The sequence below is a fragment of the Lycorma delicatula genome, chromosome 6, assembly GCF_047948215.1.
Source record: "Lycorma delicatula isolate Av1 chromosome 6, ASM4794821v1, whole genome shotgun sequence".
NCBI lineage: Eukaryota > Metazoa > Arthropoda > Insecta > Hemiptera > Fulgoridae > Lycorma > Lycorma delicatula.
The window spans coordinates 81,168,562-81,189,574 of NC_134460.1; the positions used below are offsets into that span (position 1 = coordinate 81,168,562).

The following is a 21,013-nucleotide window of genomic DNA, read 5'->3' on the forward strand; positions in this document are numbered from 1 at the left end:
AGTAAAACATTCAAAAAAAGTTGTTAATTATCTTCTCTGAGCTTCTTTATAAGATCATTATTACATTTCAGTGTTATTTATCCTTTGGAATTTCAGTGATTATAAAAAACAACATAGGAAAAATAATTCATTAGATGAGTCATCAAAATGACTCACTGTATCACAGGGTTTTGAACCAACAAGATTCGTTATAATTCTGATTTATATCTTATTTATTAGAATTTAGGTATATTCTTAATATTTTAATACATAAAGGAAACTATAACTGACAAACCCTCTAATGTGTAAAATATTGCTTTGCAAAGATGTTAAAAATGATGATTTTTACATCATGTAAATTTAACTTGTGAATTTGCAGCTATATTTTACAACTAAATTGCTTATTTATCATTTTGCTACATTTAATGAAATTGTTTATTCTTTAAAGTAATTACACTCATTATGGTTATAACTACAATTACCAATTTTGGAAACCTTTAAATATTACTGTCTAGACAATACTTTCATACACATATTCTTTGGTTCTTTGCCACTAAAAGATAAACCAGTTACCAGTCATGAGCATTGTATTCTATGCTTATTGTTTTTGCTAATGATGATATCAACTGATTAATTAATGTTAAATAATAATAAACACGAATATCATAAATATCAGTTAATAATACACAATAGTGTACACCTTCAGTGAACTATATGTTTGTCAAACATTACCACTGGTGCCAGGAGATTAAAAATTCAAATAATTTTGCTTCTGTAGCTTTTTGACATTGAGTTAAAAATTACATTGTATGTGAAAAATTTGAATTTTAATAATTTTTCCTTTTTGGCTATAGGTTTAAAATGTACTTATTAGTGTGAAATTGGTAAAAGCAAAAATGAGTTTTATAGAAATTATTTTCTTTAAAAAAAATATCTTAAGTTTTTGCAAAAAAAAAATTAAATTTTTCATTGCAATCATGTTCCCTTAAATATTGAAAAAAGATAAGGTAGGTCTTGGAGTATATGCCATTTTCCATTACTTTATTTATGCTCTATGATTAAGAATGGACAAAAATGTGTTCTATAGACATTACAGATTTAAAAATTATTCATTTTCATTAAGGTGTGACAGTTATACTATTTGTCAGATTATTAGTATTATATTACTGCAGCTATCAGTGTCCCTAGCTGTTTGGTGGAACAATGTTGATTGGAACAGTGACAGAAAAGTAGCAGTGATTTTGAATGTTCTCTGGCCTCTATGACCAGTGCTGTGACCACTGGCGAAAGAAAAACAATTTAAAAAAAATGTGGAATGAATAATTATGGAATAGAAATTTATTTTATGTAGATGGCTAGTGTCTGTGTTATAACTAGCATATTTCCTTATGTAGCATTCTTCAACATAAGATTAATGGTATTGGTGTGTGATTGATGTTAACTTGTTAATCTCAATAAATTGGTGTGTCATGTGCCCTACGTTGTAATTTGGAACAAAGAATATTACTGGCGCAGAAGCTGATAGTACAACTCACTGCTTTGCATTTCATGTTTGTATGTTAAATTACAGCGAATTGATAAAACTGCAGTGTTTGTGCCAAACAAAGAGCAGTTCAGTACAACATAATTTTTTGATTGGCATCTGCTCTGCTCTTTTTGAGCCATCATTGATTTTAAGAGTGATCTAATACTCTTATTTTTTTAAAGGTGAAATTTGATATTGCATAGTCATTATATTAAATTATTTACTAGCTGGATATTTGGACTGAATGAAATCTGCTTGTGTCTTTGATTTTCTGGCCACCAAATTTTTCCTATTGCCTTTAAAGAGTATCAATATCTTGTAAATTAGTAAAAGCTTAAATTTTAATTGTTTCAACTTTCTCTTGATTTAAACGTTTATTTATTCTTTTTAAAGGAACCAGAAGATGTGAAGAGTCAGATAGTTGATGATGTACTTGAAATTCTTATAAAAAATGGAGAACTACCACCATCAGCTGCTCAGGATCCACCTGCATTTCTTCCAACTCCTAATTTTGATTTGAGAGAACTAGGTCTTGACATCGAGCAACTAGATAACGTTGAATCAATGGATTTGGGTGTTGGTGAAGCAGCTCATGAGTTAATGGATGTTGATACCGAATGGCTTGAATCATTGATGGACAATACACCACAAAATACAAATATTTCTGCATCAACAAGCCATGACCCGCTTTTAGCTCAGGACCCATTTGATCTCTTCAACATGGATGAAACTGATTTCAAGATGTCACCTGATTTCGGATGGGACAGAGTTGATTTCACCACATAGTATGGTTTAGTTTTTGTATTTGTTAAGTTTATTTTATTGTTGTTATTGAAATTGTTGTTAATGATTTCAATATTGTTTAATGAAAGCTATGGTCATATAATTAAAAAAAAATGATTTTATTTATAAAAAAAGAAGAATTAAATAGAAATATCAAAAGAAATAAGATTGCTAGTATAAATTTGCACAGTTTAATTCTTAAAAAAATATATTTAAATATTTTTTATAGAAAAAAGAAAGGAATCGTCAAACATTTTACATAGAAATTAGATCTATATTCAGTTTTTTAATCCCTTAGAAAACTTTTAGGTATTTTTATTTATATGTTCTAGACTCTGAACTATTAATTGTAAAGAATATTTGCTTATATTTTTATAATGTATTATTTTTCAAGTTTATCATTCCTTTTTACTGTTTTATTATATTAAGTATCTGCCACATTTAATGGTAATTTAATCATTTAATTATATATATTACACCTAAAAGTAAAAAAAACATTTGCTTGTTTTGTAAATATATATATATATATATATATATATTTATATAAAATGTATCAGTTATAAATACATGATAATATATTATTTAATATAATAATTTAATCTTTTCCTTTTTTAGAGGTTTAGTAATAATTAATTCTGTACATTTTACATATTTTTTTATTAAAAGTGTATTTAATGTTTTTTTTTTTTTTTTTTACTGTAATGCGGATTTTTTGTTTCAAGTACTTAATAGTTATCTAGGTTATATTACTGGTTGTTAGTTATTTATAGTAAGGTTTTTAAAAATTAATCCTATTTATCTAAATTTTATTTGTTGTAAGTTTCTTTAGAAAGTTTAATTTCATTTCTATAAATTCATATTTCTATTATTTACTTACAATTTTATTATTTTAGTCTGTTAAACCAGAACTAATTGAAGGATAAAATTGAGCTCTAATGGTTATTTTGATGGTTGTGAATAGTGCTAGAATATTCTAGCACTAGATATGTAGCAAGTAAGCTTTATTTACTTTACTGGAGATGTAAAACACAATTAGTATTTACTCAGTTCCCTGTTTTTAAAAGATTGATTAATACTTTTCTTAATTTTTTTTTTATAAAATATATTATCAAGTAGTCCTGTCTGATAATTTATAGGTATAACATATTTTGTGTATTATAGGTGCCTGTAAATATAAAATCTATCAATATTTTTTCAGTATAAAAACTAAAAAGAAATTTTACCCATGAGTTCAGGATGCTATAAAAAGTCTTTACCAACAACCGATTCACTTAGACTTCACTCATGTAATGTTTATTTCCTTGAAGTTTTTGTGTAATTTGAATGTGACATAGTTCACAGAAAACTTGCTAACGAGCATATTTGTTCATTTTTAAGTTCATTAACATATTATTTTTATCATTATGATTAAAAGTGGTAAAATTGTGTTTAAAATGATTTTTTAATTAATGAACAAACTCTACCACAACATGTAATTCATTGAGCAAATCTTATAAATGGCTCAGGGCTCAGTGTAAAATGAGAATATTTAAAAAAAAATTATATATATATATATATTAATAAAGAAGGTGATTATATTGAGTAAAGGCATGGGAAAAAGACTAGAGGTGGTTTGACTTCTCCACTCACTTAAAAAAAGTATTGAGTATGTTTAATGGTTGTATTTACTATATCAGTAATTACTATGTCACTATTAATGTAATAATATTACTATATCAGTATAGTAAGTTTTTAATTCAGATTAATTTCTAATTGTCCACAATTAGTATTATGTATCTTTTGTGATGTAAAACTGCATTGTTAATGGATCCTGTCTTATCAAATTTAAATATTTTTCTACTATGAACTTTAAAATTTGGGTATCGATTATCAAGGCAGGGCTCTGGCCTGCCTTGATAATATCGATTATCAAGGCCAGAGCCCTTAGAGCATCATCATCTATTCGTAATCCAAATGCTTTTGATACCGCATTATTTCCATTTCCCAGTTTTCAGATGCATAAGGTAGAAGGATAGTGCACATTATTTATTAAAAAAATTCATCATTTACTTTGACATTATTTTAATACATAGCCAAGATCTGATGTTATCATTCAGTGTAGATATGAATGAATTCTTTTGATAAAATATTTTGTGCTGGACCATGCATAAACAACCCTAAATTCAATTATTATGTTTTATCAGCATTGCATTACTACTTTCAATAAATTTAACATTCATTCAAGGGTATTTTTTCATAAAAAAAAATGAAGTAGTTTAATTGTTGTAAGTATTAATGGTGATAAAATTTCATCAATTTCTTCTTTTTTTTTACTGAAATTTATGTTTTATTAAATTTATTTTATTGAATATTTTTGATATAGTTTATTTTAATATTTATAATTTTGCCTTATTTTTTTAATTTCTTGCCTAATTATTTTACCATTTATCTTTTTTATAAATTAATAATATTTTAAGTGTTTAGTACAAGTTTAATTAATTTGATTTAGTGGATTACTTATTTACTTGTAGTAGAATTATTATGTCCATAGCTTTCATTATAGTGTATTAAGTGAAATTAAGAAAATAAAAAAGTTGATTAAAAAAAGAAAGTGTTTTAAGTGCCTTTCAGCTGTTGTGGAACTGACTTTGGATATGTATTAAGGATGTGATTTGCAAAACTGATGTTGCTAATTATAATCATGAAGAAGTTTAAAAGACTTAATTAAAAGTAAATTAAAAAACTTTGCTCTCTTCCTCACTCTCTCTCTCTTATATATATTACAATATAATATGTATATCTTTTGTTTGATCTGTATGAAAAATATATGTAAGATCACAGCAAAGTTCAGTAGTTTTAATTTTTAGTTGTTATATTATGAGTCATAGGAATTTAATTTTTTATTATTATTAAGAGGATTCATACATTTTTTCCATATTATTCATTTTATTTGTTTGTAAATTCATTGATTCATTCATTTTTAAGGACCATACTGTATATTATTACTGCTATTGTATTATTATAATAATAATAATAATAATAATAATAATACATTATCATTATATAAGGCCATTGGATTTTATTTTCAGGAGGACTTTTTACTTAATTGTTTAAGTATCGCCTATCAGTAATATATTATTTATATAAAGTAATAATAGATTACTAAAGTTATTGTTTTGCTGTATTACAATTTAAACGAATTTATTACTATAAAAAATATAGTATATTGTTATATAGTGTTATATTTTTTTATTGCAATTATCTTGCTTATTGTTATTTAGCAGTTTTATTTGTTTAAAGAATTTTTATTTAATAAGGTTTTGTTTTCTGCCATAAGAATATGTAATAAATTGAATTTTTTTTTTCATTTAGTTTATCTTACTTTATTACTATTTATGTCACACAAACTGGAGTGGGATAAAATAATGTCATTATTGATTACATTTTCAGTTTTTTTCAGTTAAACCTTTCTCCCTTGAATTCTACCGATTCCAGCTTATTACTTTACTTGAAAGATACACTTAACAAGAACATTATGACCGGCAATATTACCTGATGCAGGCAATTGTGTTATGTATTTCTATTATTAATATTCAGCCCTATGGTTGTCTGGTTTCATTTCTGAGATGATAGTAGTTACCGTTAATTGAATCTTTATAATTAAAGAATTTTTAATACACATGTTTACTAATATAATTATTCAGAACAATTATATTCCATTAACAACTGATCCTGTTGCATTAAAGAATATGCCACAGCAACTAATGATAACCGCTAATCCGATCAGTTGATTTGGTTTGTTCTTGTAACACGATGCACAAATATTATTTCCCGTTACAAGAATGGAACGCACAGGAACAATGGTGAGAAGTTGCTGCTTTATTTATAATTTTCTCAGCAGTTTCTTGATGATGTAATTTTTTTATCAAAATTGAACTATTTTTGAATAAATGTAATTTTCTGGAACTTCGTTAATAGAAATTTTTAAGTGGCCATGATTTTTTTTTAATTTCTTACACGTTTTTATTGGTCATAGGTGAAGATGTTCTTATTACTTTTATCATTTTCAACTGAATAAATCATGACCGTCTTGGAAACAACTGCTCATTTATTTACGCTATAATTACCAAGAGCCTTTTGCAAAATTTTTTCCACAAAATTTTGCATTCATTTATAAAGTAAATTATATCTAAGTATTTGATCCTGCATTATAAATTCACAACGTTACTCACTTCTCAGTCAAATCTAAAATATTCTACCATTATGAATGCATGTACAGATAAATATCAGGAACAAAAAAGTTTTTCATCCAGACATTTCTACTCTGGGAGATTAAAAAAAAAACTGCAAGTAGTTTTTTATCAAACCTCACGTTTATTGAGTGACTTTTCTATTTAAAACCAACAAATACCAAACTTTTTCTCATCGATTTAGGATTATACTAACCCAGTAATACTATATTTATTACTAGCATGTATTATTATAGCATGAAAAATATATTTATTTCCTACTATGTTGTTAGCTACAAAACAATTTTACCTTGTTTTCAGTTGTATGCTTTTTTATTTAAATCTTTGTGCTTTTAAGATTTTTAACATTCCAGTCATTTTAATTTTGCTTCTGTTTCCATTTATTTTCCTTTGTATTTATAATCATCTATATCTTACTTATTCTAAACAGCAACCAGGTAGGTGATGGTTTCATTTTACAAATTTGATCCTTTCAAAATTGCAATTAGTTTGTGAATTTTTTATTATTTTTTTATTACAGCTTGTATTGAACATATGTCACTCATGTTTCTTTAGCAGGAAAAAATCAATAGTATATCTTTATGTCAATAATTTTATTTATTTCATTTTTACAGCTTTGGCTCCCAGCCTGAAATTTTAATCTAATTTCCTTTTCATAAGAATTGTTTAAAAAAAAAAATTTTTTATAAATTTTGATTTGTTTTTTATCGGTTTTGGTGTTATATTTTTTTGTTATATTTATCAATTTGCAAATGTTTAAAAGAAAATGTTGGATTAATACAGACAATATTTAATTAGTATTTTTTTTATGGTAGTGTATTATTATATAAGTGCTCTCAAATTCTTTTCTATTACATATATATCAAAATAAATTATAATAAAATCATTAATTAATAATGAAAGTTTTTGCAGATTATTTAGATTAAGAAAAAAAATAAGATTTTTGTACCAAAGATTTTTCTATATTTTGCACAATAATTATTAAAATAAATATATGCTTAAATATATATTTATATATAAATATAAATAAATTTGGTGCCATTAATATTAGTAGTATATATATATATATATATATATATATATATATATATATATATATATATATATATATTTATTTATTTATTGCATTTGGATTCATTGAATAAAATAGACAAATAGAGAAAACTATTTTTAGGTAGAAGAAAAAAAATTTTTTAATAAATTTTGTCAAAGCTTTATTTGTTTTTTATTCTTTTTTTTTTTTACAGAAATAGTTTATTTTATGACTAGTCGTGAGAGGGTGCCAAGATTAAAAGAGAAATGTTTAATTTGGTTCTATATAATGCAAAAACATATTTTAAATGGGTTTTGTATTTTCAGTTAAAAGTTTTATTATTTTTGTAATTTATAAATGTAGATTATAAAATTTTGTTTAAATATAATTCTATTTATGTATTCTTCATTAACTGAGAAAAAGAAATTAATTTACTGGGTGAATATTGTAAAAAAAGTTGTCACATTATCTTTACCTCACTTAATTTTTTCCTTTTTTTTAAATAAATAGAATAATTTTGTTATGAGTTAACTTTTCTTTAATAGTTATCTTTATTTAATTTTCTTTTATAAATATTTTTATAGCAGTGTAAAATTCCCTCCTCCCATTTCCATGGGTATAGCAGTGTAAAATCCCCTCCTCCCATATCCATGGGTAATATGTTCCAAGATATACAAAACTACCAAACCCACTGATAGAATTATTTATATATTATATAGTATTTAGATTATATCAGTGTTTTATATCAGATAATTTGTGTTTGTACGAGTCAGTTATTAACAAATTATGCACAATAAGAAATAACAAACAGTTATTAGCAATAATTTGTCTTCAAACTTCTGTAGGTTGCTGAACTCCATAATTTATTAGCAAATTAAATTTTTAATAAGTTAAAAATGAACAGTATAATAATGCCAATCAGTAACTATTTTAAATTTAAAAACTTTTTATTCTTTAAAAAAATAGGAAGTGAAAATATTTTTTTGGTTATTAAGAAGTTATAAATAAAAAATAATTTTTCTTGATCTTAGAAAAAAAGCTCAGTTAAGCCTAACAAATAATCAACCATCTTTCTTTCTTGTAATCTGCTGAATAATAGGTTAGACTCTATTATCTTCCCTTAGCTTTTTCCTCATTGTTTATGTATATAATAGCGTATAATATTGTTATTTATTCATGCATTTTATAAATTTCATTGATAATTACTAATTTTTTAACCAGGACAAATATCTGCAGTGTTAATGATTTTAGTTGGTCTTCACTTTCTTGTGCTACATAAACCTAGCTGTTTTATAGAGTTTGGGATGCTGCTTATTTCCTTCTGATCTTTCTTTTCCATATTTGCTCACTTTCTTTTTATAGTTTATACATGTGGTCCTGCTCTGTAGTACTGTGAACTATGTAGGTAGGTTGACAATATTAACATTTTCAAATATCAAATCCCTTGTAACTAAGCCATCTGTTTGAGATGATTGGTATTTAATCAGTGGTTATACTGGATGATTATTGGAAGCATTGTTTATATACCTCTGTTATCAATTGCAAATATTAAACATTTCTTTGTTAACAGATAGTTGTAAAACCTACTGCTGTTGTGGACCTTGCTTTTATTTTAATTCTATAAAAAAAACCATTCATTTTAACTTTCTTACTTATTCTCAGATTTCTCAGTTTCCTATTAGAAATTTGTTATCACATACTTATCAGAGATAGTTCCATTTGACAACTGTATTGATTCAGGCCCAACATTCCCATTTTTCAGAAAAAGTTAATTTCAGTTATGGCCATTAGTGCATATAATTTCATTTTTCGTAAGATATGAAAATTTTAGTAAATTTATGCCCTGTGATTCATTACCTGATAAGTTATACACTTAAAATAAATACTTTGCAAGTTCCATCGGTAATGGATTTGCAAATGTGTAGTTTATATATATAATTTTTTAATTAATTGCTTTCTTATCTAATTTTTTTCTTATCGGCTGTAGCAGGTTAACAGTTGAGTTGGTTGTAATCATTCAATACAGAGTAAAACTAATTTATATGCAGATAAAATGTGATCTTGTTTGTGTTATCTGCTGTATCTCTTCTGAATAAACTCTTTTGTTTTACTTGATGTCCCTTTGGTCACTAAATGATACCAGAATGAAATTAAAAATTAAATTATAGATATAGTTTACTTGAATAGAAATGGGTAGTAAAAATGTAAACTTGGGAGTAGAAAAACATAAAATTTAATTATAAGAAGTGATTATTTGCAATGTGATTATTATGTGGAAAAATTTATATTTTGGCAAATGTGTATAAATTTAGTGTAATAAGTTGGTGAAGATTTGAAACTTGACATTGACACAAAAAATAAAAAATACTAACTACAATTAACAAAAAGTCAGTGGAGGGAGGATAATGGAATTTAACTAGATAATAATGTAATTTCGTAGATAAAAATTCATTGTAAATTTTTGAACACGCAAAAGAGTGTTTTACTTATATATTTCAATAGCATATTTTTACACTTACTAACCTAAATCAGTAGCATTCATCATTATCAGATGTTGTTTCTTTACCATTCAAAATAATCTAAAAAATTGCATCAATTAATCACAAAGCAAATAATTATTAGAGAGAGAGAGAGTTGAGTGAACATTGTAACTTAATTCGTTTAATTTTTTTTATTATTTACTCCTGGAATTTTTTATTTTAATATTTTCAGGCTGCTAAACTATGGATTATGGAGGTGCTGCTGTACTAATTATTAAATAACACATAAAAAACATTTTGGCTTTTGTATGATATTGTGAGTTGTTGGCTTTTCTTAAGTGTAATGTTTTTACTGCTATCCTTTTTTCCAATTCCAGTTAATATGTATTATCAATGGTGCTGTCATGAAATAAACCCCAGGGAACCCACTGAATGGTGAGTTCTTCTTCAATAGTGTTGTATGTTGATGGAAAAAAATAAAATAACTATATCCAAAATTGTAATAAAATATACTTGCAACATCTTTGGAAAAAACTATAGAATAGAATCAATCAACTGAAAAAGTTTGTATGTCTACAATAGGAAAAGAAAATGTGGTTGTAAAATATTATGATTTTAGTACCCACTTTTTATTTAAATTAATTGATTTTAAGAAAGTAAAAATTAATATAATCTTCAACAACTCAGGATTTTTTCTTAATTTTTTTGTACCCGTGCTTAGAATACACTAATAACAAGTTGGTAAAATTCATTTTCTTTCTGCAGAAAGGTTCACACAAGATAAACATATCAAAAGACATATGATATGTCAGTAATTATTGTTTCTATTTATTTTATTGTGGTTGCTGTAAAATTTGTCATGTGGTAGACTTATTAATAAAAAACAAAATTAATATGAAGAAATTAAGATTGACTGATTTGATTGGGCTAAATCCAACAAATTATTTTCAGTAACATTTTGATGAATAGTTGTGAAACATTAGTTCAAATATACTCTTTAAAAGATTCTAAATAATTATTTTTTTCAATGAATTATTATTTTCATAATGTTTAACTTTGAAAAAAGTGTGCAAAAATTGTAATCTGATTTTCTGATCATTTGGCATTCACTTTTGCATCACTGAATAAGTAAAGAGAGTGTTTTAAAATCTTTATTGATTATTAATAAAATAAGATCATTCTGCTCAGCACTGCTATCATTTGAACTTTGAATTATTATTAGGTTAATCTTATTATTATCACTTCATACATACATAAAATTTACAAGCAGTGACAAAATAATTATTTGTTAAAAATAATCAGTTTATGTAAAACTGGATAATTCATTTTTTTTTTAATAGAATTTTCCTGTGATTATAAAATAATGAAATGCTGAAACTATAAACAAATGTGATCACTAATAATACATTTATGGTGTTGTACTGATTAAATGATTTAACTTCACCAAATTTATAAAACAGATGTTTATTTACTAGTCTTAATAATAATAGTACTTAATATAAATCTAGACATTACTAGATTGTAAAGAAATTTATTTCCTCTTCATTCAAGTATATTTTATTTTTAAAAAACTCATTTAAATATATATTCAGCTGTTTTAAAATATGATTTTAAGGATTTTCTTACAACTTAGTGAATGACATGGTAAAATTAATTATAAGAGGAGGAAATGGTAGGATTTAGAAAATGTGACACTTTTGATAAATAACAATTAAAAAGTAATATTTTATATGATGTAGTGAATTATTTGCTATTTTCATAATAAGTAGTGTGTATATACATATAGAATAATTACATTTATTGTTCTTAAATATTGTTCATTTTTTACTGTATTTGTTAAGGAGCATTTATTTTAAATTGTTTTTAATTACAAAAATAATTGGAAATTATTTATTTATAATTATATTATTTGAAATTATTATTTTTTTTATTAATGTTATATTATTATGAGTCAAGTTCAGAAGGTATCTACAGTTTCCATGCACTATGCATGTTGTTATTCCTTGTTTATTTGCTTTCTGCAGATACCATTACAGGCACACACTATGTGTTTACCATTTGTTTTGAAGCTTTTAAAATAATTCAGATAATTGAAGGTCTTGCTGATTATAAGTATGGTCTTTAACCTGGTTTTTAAATGCCAAGTCTAAGTGATGGAATGATGGAAAACTGGGTTAGGCAGTTTAACAAAGTATAAACAATTATGTCTTTAGACATACTTGTTGGGCTTCTGTGTCAATGATAACAATTAAACTGTTGTAAAACATTTTTATACCATTCCATCACTAAGTATATTTTCACAGACAACTTCACAACAGACTTGCCGATAAAATATCAGCAGCTGTCGTATTTCATGCTGTTCAAAAACCAGGTAGCAGTTTGTACTTCACTATTGGTGTCAAATTCAATACATTTTAAAAACTCAAAACAAATTGTAATTAATTACTACTTTGCCCTCATTGAGATCTGTAGATATCTAATAAACAAGAAAAAAGGAGTGTACCTGAAGTAATAATCACAGCAATTTGATGGTCAGTGTGTAAACAGTACTTACTTTCTGAATAGGCCTGGTAAATTTTAATTTTTTTTTAGGAAATTTTTTTTACTTTTTTCTTTATGTAAAAATGGATTCTGTTCAAGTCACTGATAAGTTTAAATGGATTTACTGTAGAGTTGGTAATTGTTTTTTATTCATATGAGTGGTGGACTTAATGAACAGGCAGTTCAGGATTTGCTAATTGGGTCAAAGCTCTGATAGATTTGGTTCCACATTACACTACAAATATAAAAGAAGTAATAATAAAATTGTATTAAAATCAGTATATTAAAAAGTAAACTCCAGTCATCATGGTTTAGTGAAGCTAAAAGCAAGATGGGAGTCTGTTAGCTTATTGCTCATTCTACATGTACAACAGTTTTTCTTATTTCTTACTTTTTATTATTTTGTAATATTATAAAAATAATTACTGAAAATTTTTTAAATTATGGAACTTGTTGGTGTGGAACAAAACATTTTTTATTTCTGTATTGAGTGACTGAAAACAAGAAATTGATACTGGTTTCATCAAGGGAAATCAGATTATAACTTGCTAAAGATGAAATGTGTAAATTTAGATTTAAATTATGACCTAAATAACTATTATAGCCTAAACAAGCGTTTTATTTTCTCATTTTTTTATGTCCGGAGATCTTTATTGTGAAATTATTATTTAGTGATATATCTTAAGAACATTGTTAAATTTTTTATTAAATCCACTGCTGATATGTTCATTCATAAGTTATTGTTGATTCATTATTTTTATTCATTAATTGTTTGTAATGAGTAAAATGTAATGTATGTCTAGAATTAAAAATAATTACAGTTTATTTTATATTTATAGATATGTAAGATTTAGCCCTGGAACTGGCAGCTAAAATAATTTAAATGACTAACAAATTAATTGAGAGTTTGTTGTAATGATACTGTAATTAAAATTTAACAAAAATAATACAAATTACACTTCAGATTATTCAGAAAGTAAAATACATTTTTAATTTAAACATTAAATTTACCTTTTTACAAATTCTTGTTTCTTTTCCTCCCATTTCATTCAATTAAAATCTCAGGTGTTTTATATTGTATTTTGCTTGTATTTTAAGAGAATTTAGGAAGCACTCAAGCCATTAGCCTTATTGTGCTAAAAATAATGGCCATTTCAGAGTCCTTGGATCAGTCCACTGATGATGACCAGATAGGTCCACAAAAAAAATCCAAAAAATGAAGAAAAGTTAAAGGAAAAGTGGTGAGAGAAAAAACAATTTACCCTGGGAAAGAGTACATCATAATAAACAGTCTCACCCAGTGTTCACCCAATAGTTCAAGTCTCCTTGTGGTATCTATTCTGTCCACAGTCCTTTGGCAAATTGGGACACTTTTACCTTTGGTGGGAAGAACAGTTCATTATTGATCTACAATTTTAAACTGACTAACTAACTATATGTTGCTACAAAAATTGCTTTTCCTCCATAAATTAAATAGTCAGTCAAGAAAAAAGTTCAGTCTTTCTAAAATAAAACCTTATTCATTCCCAGTAGAAGAAGTTCAAACTCATAAAGACACTTTCATCCATGAAATTGTGAAATCTGAGAAAGCATCCTACTACATGATGTACCATTCAGCTAGACCTGCATTCAGAGGTTTTTACATAATAAAGATAAATTATAAAATAATTTCTTCTTAACACATTTTTATATTTTTTCTTCAGTGAAGAGTATAAATATTTTGTAGTTCACATCTATGCTTTTTTAATATTGTAAAAACAGTAATTACATTATACCCTTCTAAATTCTTCAGAACTATTATGAAATTACTGCTGTTACTTTTATATTAAACACCATACAAAAAAAAAATGAAACAACATTGGTTTCTATTACTACTACTACTACTATTTAGCAACATTGGTCTGAGTTTGATGGCAAACTGCATTCTTTACAATTTGATGGTTCTGTAATATTTCAGGTAATTATGCTAGAAATTAAAGGTATGAAGTAGGGTAAACTGTATATGGCCAGAGATATGTTAATAAACCAGTTTCCATATATCATTAAAGTCAGTAAACAATGTTGGGTTCAATTTCAGTATATAGTATTGGCATTTATTACTAGGTAACGATCATAGCAGTCAAACCCACTTAAAAAAAGAACTGTTGTTTCTGAAATTAAACTGTGATATTATGTAACTTTCACTATGGAGTTTTTCTAAGTAAGAAGCCTGATTGATAGTGTTAAACAGTTTTTTATCTTATTGAATTGCAGGAAAAAATAATGATTTTACTACAAACCAGAATTTTCTGATTGATAAAATGCGAGCTGCTTCTATGGTTTAAATTGTGATTATCTGTACACTTAGGGTGATTATTTTGTGGTAAACTATGAAATGTAATTAGAGATAATTTTGTTTCAGAACTGCTCACTATAATTATTACTAAAAAGTTACTTTTGTAGTGTAAAACTTTACAACTTTACTGTTTTATTTATCAGCATGTTAAGTTAAATATGTTTTATTGTTGTAATACAGATATATATTACTGTGAAATTTTATTACATTTTTTGCTTAATTGAATTATACAAAATGCTGTTTATTGTTTTGTAACAAAATATATTGAAATATATGTAAATATTCATTTTTCATGCAAACAATTTTTTGTATAGAATTTTTTATTGAAAATGTTAAATATGATAACTAGTACTCAGGTGATTACCCTAATTACTTCATGATAGTGAGTAATTTTTATGTAGATGTCTGATCTTAAGTTGAACCATATTTTGGTAAAATTGGCAGTCTAAGTAAGATTCTGACTTCCAATTTATTAAAAATCTTATTTAATATATATATATATTTTTTATTACACAAATATAAAAAATTTCATTTATTATTGTCAGGAGAATGTCAAAAGTGTTGTCAATTGATTTGTGTGTATATATATATATATATATCTGTAAATATAATTTATATATATTATACAAGTATAATTTTTTTTCTTTTATCAACACCCTGTAAACCAGCACTCCTGAATTGCTGACCTGTAATTTAAGGCAACATTGCATATTACTGGATTGCTGGAGAAAATAATTAATATATATAGAACGGTTTTGTTTTGTAAAACTTATAAAAAAAAATAATTCATTTTAAAGGTTTCAGTGTGTTTTAGTCAATGATATATTGCATTTTTCTACTGTCAAAATCAAAATTTTTTTCTATTTTAATGTTCCACTTGTGGTATATCCTTCTATTATAAAAAATATTCAATACCTTCTAAAAGTGCTGCTGTATTCAAGTAAAAATTTCACAAAGGTTATTTTTGCTTTATTAGAATCAATCTTTTGTTATTGCACGTACAGATTTTTAAGTCTTCGCGAATTATATACATTTTTTTTGCAAGTAAAAGAATCCCGAATTCTTGCATGCAATGTGTGAATGTGTGAATTATAAAATATTATTTGTTATTAAATATCAAATTTTGTAAACAAGATTGTATTATATAATATTCAAACCTTTTGTATATATACATTCCAAAAAAAAATATTTAAATTTTATTATGCTTAATTAAATTTTATTATATGGACTCCTGAGTTAGTTTAAACAATGGCTTTTGCTATTTTTATTTAGGAATCCATAACTTATGTTTAATTTCTTTACGTTTAATGTTTCTTATAAATTTGATGATCTTGTTAGTAAAAAAAAAAAAAAACAAAAAAAAACAGAAAACAATCTGTAAAAAATTTTTTCCTAGTGTTTTAACGTATAAAAAGCAAGTTTTTTTAAATTAAAAAATGGCTTTGAGTATGTAAAATGTATACAATAATTGTCTTAAGTAACAATATTATTGGTTTTTATTTTTTATTATTATTTTTTAACAAGTTAAAAATTTAATTGAATGTTTATTAAAAAAAAGTTTTTGTTAATTGCATTTGGTGTGGTTTTTTACTATAACCTTTATTAAGATAATATTATATTTAAGCCTGGTTTAGACTTTATATGAAAATATTATAATTATTAATTAGAAAATATTACAAAAATTGTTAAACTGATATAATTTACAAGTGATCTTATTTTCTTTTATTGGTTTTTTTTTGTTCAATAAAAGTTTTATTTTAAACATTAAAAGTTTATTGAGGTATTATCAGTCGTATTTTTTATTTGATATATTTATTTTCATGAGAAAATCAGCTTCTGTTGTATAATTGCTTGCATTGGTTGTTTGTTACTATTTACGAGCACTAAACAGCAAATCTGACTTACAAGATGAGCCGTTCGGAGAATGAAACTTTTCATATAAATCTGCTATCGCTAATTTAAATATTACTGCTGTAGAATTTTTAATATGTGTTATCTTTCCTTATAATTCAGTAATTTCTAATTTAATTATTTTTTAAGTAATATTTATTTTCTAAAGGAGAATGTGTTAATTACATTACATATAATTTAATTTATTATTTTTTTTATTATAGGAACTTCATTGCCTTTGTTGTAAAATCTTTTATTACATATGATGTAATTTTATTATGAAATGAATGTTTTATTTATGTTTAACGATTTCATCAGAATTAATTTAACAATTGAGATTACTAAATAAAAGTAATGTAATTGTAAATGAGTTTGGTAAAATGCAGACTGTGGTGTGAAATGATTGAGATGTATCAATTACATCCAGTAGAAGTAAAATGGATCATTTTACTGTAGCACAACTTACATAAAGTAGTGCTGCTTCTTTGCCAGGATAAACTTATTGCCTTGTCAGATTTTACATATTTTCAAATTAGATATTAGAATGTAATCAGCATTAAATTGCTTTTATTGGACTATTATTGTGATTTGTTCTGTATAGTATGAGTTTTAAAGTTTCAAAAACTTTGTGTTTTTATATTGTTTATCATTTTGAAGCTAACTATTTTTAAAAAGATTCTTTAAATGTCTCCTGGTCATTATTTCCTTTCTTCTTTTATATCTTCTAACTTCATGTGTTTATCATATGGGTCAGTGAATAGTCCCGAGTTTGTGAACCTTTCTATTTTTATTCTTTCAGGAATTTCTTCTTTTTCTGATATCCTTTTCAATTTGGTCTTATTTTCTTTTCATAGAACTGCCAGCTATCGTCACTAATTATATATACTCAATGTGTCAAATAAGTAATGAGACAACTAGCATTACATTGAATCTAAGAACTTTATTTTAATTTTGCAGTTACGTGGATACAAAATAATCCCTTTGCATCTCCACACAATGTTTCATCAATCATACAAGCTGTTGAAAGAACGCTGGAAATCCTGATTGTGTACCTCCTTCAGTCTGTTGGTCACAGCATGTTGGATGTCCTCAATGTCACTGAAACATTCTCCTTTTAAAGCACATTTAACTTTTAGAAATAGAAAAAAGTCTGCAGGTGCCAAATAAGGTGACTAGGGTGGTTGTTCGAGCACACAGATCTGTTTTGATGCTAAAAACTGTCACGAGTAGTGCACAGTGAGCCCGTGCATTGTCATGCAGAAGAACCCAACTCTTGCTTTGGAACAGATACATCCTGACATGACGTATGCGAGCAAAGAAACGTTGCATGACTCCTAAGTAGTACTCTCTGGTCACTGTTGTGCCCTCAGGGAGAAATTCACGATGGATCACTCCAGAAGCATAAAAAAAAAACAATCACCATTGTCTTGGTGTGTGATTTCTGCAACCTGAGTGAGTTTCTTCTGTCTCAGTGACGACGTTATATGCCATTCCATTTTATCTCTGGGTCAAACTTAAACACCAACATTTATCCCCAGTTACAATTCGTTTCAACAGATAAGAATCCTCATCAACTGCGGCAATGAAACTTGCGCAATGTGCAGCTGGATGCTCTCTCTGCTCTTCTGTCAATCAATGTGGCACAAACTGGGAACAAATCTTTCTCTTGTGCAAATCTTTCTCAAAAATGGACCTGGCCATTTCCTTACTGACACTAAGTTCCACTGTAAGCATTCTGGTGGTAATTCGTTTATCACTGGCAACAATTTCCTTGGCTTTTTCCACATTTTCATCTGCCTAAGCAAACACAGGACGTCCGACGCATGGTTCAATTTCTACAGATTCTTTTCCATTCTTAAATTCTAAAAACCAGTGGAACACTTGTGCATGACCAAGACAATTATCTCCATGAACATGTTGTGTGTCTTTGTAAACTTATGTTGCCGTTTTTCCTAAATGTACAGTAAAATTTTATCATAGCTCTTTGATCCATAATGCGACGACAGCTGCTACTTGCACAACATTGCATTCATGGCTGTTGTGCATGCACTGTCGATGACTAAGTCAGTCATCGACACCATCGAAGTGTCTGCGTGTTCAGCACAATCTAGCAGGTGAAATGGTTACCACATTTGGCACATTTCTTGAAAGTGTTCCTGGAAAAAATCAGTCTCATTACTAATTTGGCACATTGTGTATGTATTCTGATAAACGTATGTATTTTATAATTTTTTAGCATTGGATAAGAAATCTCTAACCCTGACCTTTTATTTTAAATATTATAAAAGGGTTATTAGTAATATTAGAGTATAAATATGAGAGAGCTGAATGATAGCATCTTTTTATTTAATCGATGTGTTAAATGTCTTAAATTCAAAAGTATAAATTTTTATATAATTGTGTTCAATTATTTTTCACTTCTGTTTATGATAAAAATGTTATTCTCTATTTAATTAATAAACAATCATTACAAATTATTTATATAATCCAATCAACTTTACAGAAGATTTTGTTTCTTGCATTAACATGGAAATAAAAGTTTGTATAATCTAATCAATTACATTGTTTAAAGTTAAAAATTGGGTGCAGAACATTGTTTTTTAGCTCACTATTCTACTAAAGCGGTATACCAAAACTTCTATTAAAGTTAATATAATATACAGAACAAATAAGTGAGATTTGGACAAAAACAAAGTGGGTGTTTTGTTAACAGTATCATTAATAAAACCTTTTGTATGTTTGACATTTGAGAAATTAAGAAGAAATTATATAATTGTGAAGAAGAACAGAACCAGTGGATTATAAGGTGGAGCAAAACAGGCATTGTTTTCATATTTAAATTGGCACTCTCAAGACAATCTCTTTCAACACTGTAATAAACTGATTTATGCAGCAGCTCTGTGACTTAGATATTTTATGTGGTATAGAATGAGGGTGTTATTATAAGTAAAATTTTAATTTGTGTACTAATTTAATTAAAACACTTTTAATCGTAAACCAGTGATTAATAAAAAGCAGTTTAAACATTTAAGAGAGTTCTTTGATTTTCTATGATATTGTATAAAAATTGTGTATATGGGATCTGATTATGTCTAAATTTTTAAAATGTTATATTTAATTTTTAATTATTCATTCAACGGTTTTGTATTGTTAAATACTTCTGTATGTGTGTGTAAATAGCAAATTGTATGATTGCAAGCCACTGCCGTACATTTTATTTTTTGTCCTAACATTTTTATTAATTTAATAATTTGGGACCAGCCAGTTATTGACACAGTGTACGTTTATTTCTTTTACTTAATATCATATTTCGTGAAATCAATTGCAGATCAGAAGGAAAAGTGATTTTTTGGGGGTTTAATTAATTTAACATCTGTTAGTTTTATAGCAAAATATTAGTGATATAATTAAATATAACTTCTTTTCCAGTTGCTTTGGGCCAAATAGATGATTAACATTATTGTCATTATTTTTATTTTAAGTTATACTTGTATATTTTATGCTCTTTTAATATTTTAAAAGTTATTAAAAAGATTTAAAAAAATGAATGCTCTTCATGCTTCTATAAAATAATTATTATTATACTGTTATGTAAGTTTTCATTAGCTGTAAATATAAGTAAGATTATTGTAAAAATGGATCATGTGTGACTTATTATTTGTAAATATATTATTTACGAGAATTGTTTCTCAGTTATTATTTTCTACCTTGTTTGAATGAAATAGAAATAACTTCAAATTTATGACTTAATTATTCAGAAAAATAAGTATGCCTAATTTTAGTCATGTGAATATTAGCATTGTAAACTATAATTGTTTTATGTTTTATGAAAGCAGAATATCTCTAGTGCTCTGTGAGCTGACTTGTTAAGAATACTAGAAATATTGTGAATGAATTAAAAAATTGCAACAAAAGCATGCACTTTTGCTGACCTTGAACTCAAACGTAGTAAAAAGAAAAGAAGTGGATATTAAAAAATGACAGCCCACCAGGACAGTTCAATGTAATTAATAATGTTGCCCAGGTCTGTATATTGAGCTATTCATAACTAGTAGTTTCTTTACTTTATTTTCTAAGATATAAAATTAAACATTTTGTAGGTATAAGCCAGTAGATTTATCATGATTATTCACTGATTAAATAGATAGGATTTAAACATAATTGTTTTAATAGAGTTTATGCATACATTGCTTTAAACATTATATATATATATATATA

At 25.9% G+C, this 21,013-nt stretch overlaps 1 protein-coding gene and 1 long non-coding RNA gene across 8 annotated transcripts in view; both read left to right on the forward strand.

Moving 5' to 3' along the window:
* Positions 1–20,477, forward strand: part of LOC142325967 (uncharacterized) — a 434,412-nt gene extending 413,935 nt beyond the window's left edge. For 6 of the 7 annotated variants that reach the window (XM_075367953.1, XM_075367951.1, XM_075367952.1 and 3 more), the window contains one exon: positions 1,898–2,546. In XM_075367953.1, coding sequence (XP_075224068.1) covers positions 1,898–2,290 — 393 coding nt within the window. In that variant the 3' untranslated portion in view covers positions 2,291–2,546. Of the gene's footprint in view, positions 1–1,897; positions 2,547–10,261 lie in introns of those variants that run through there. The other variant, XM_075367950.1, reaches the window with a different exon arrangement.
* Positions 2,922–5,633, forward strand: LOC142325963 (uncharacterized). The gene is made up of 2 exons (XR_012756635.1): positions 2,922–4,161; positions 4,201–5,633. It is a non-coding gene; the product is annotated as an uncharacterized LOC142325963 (long non-coding RNA).
* Positions 20,478–21,013: the final 536 nt, after the last annotated feature.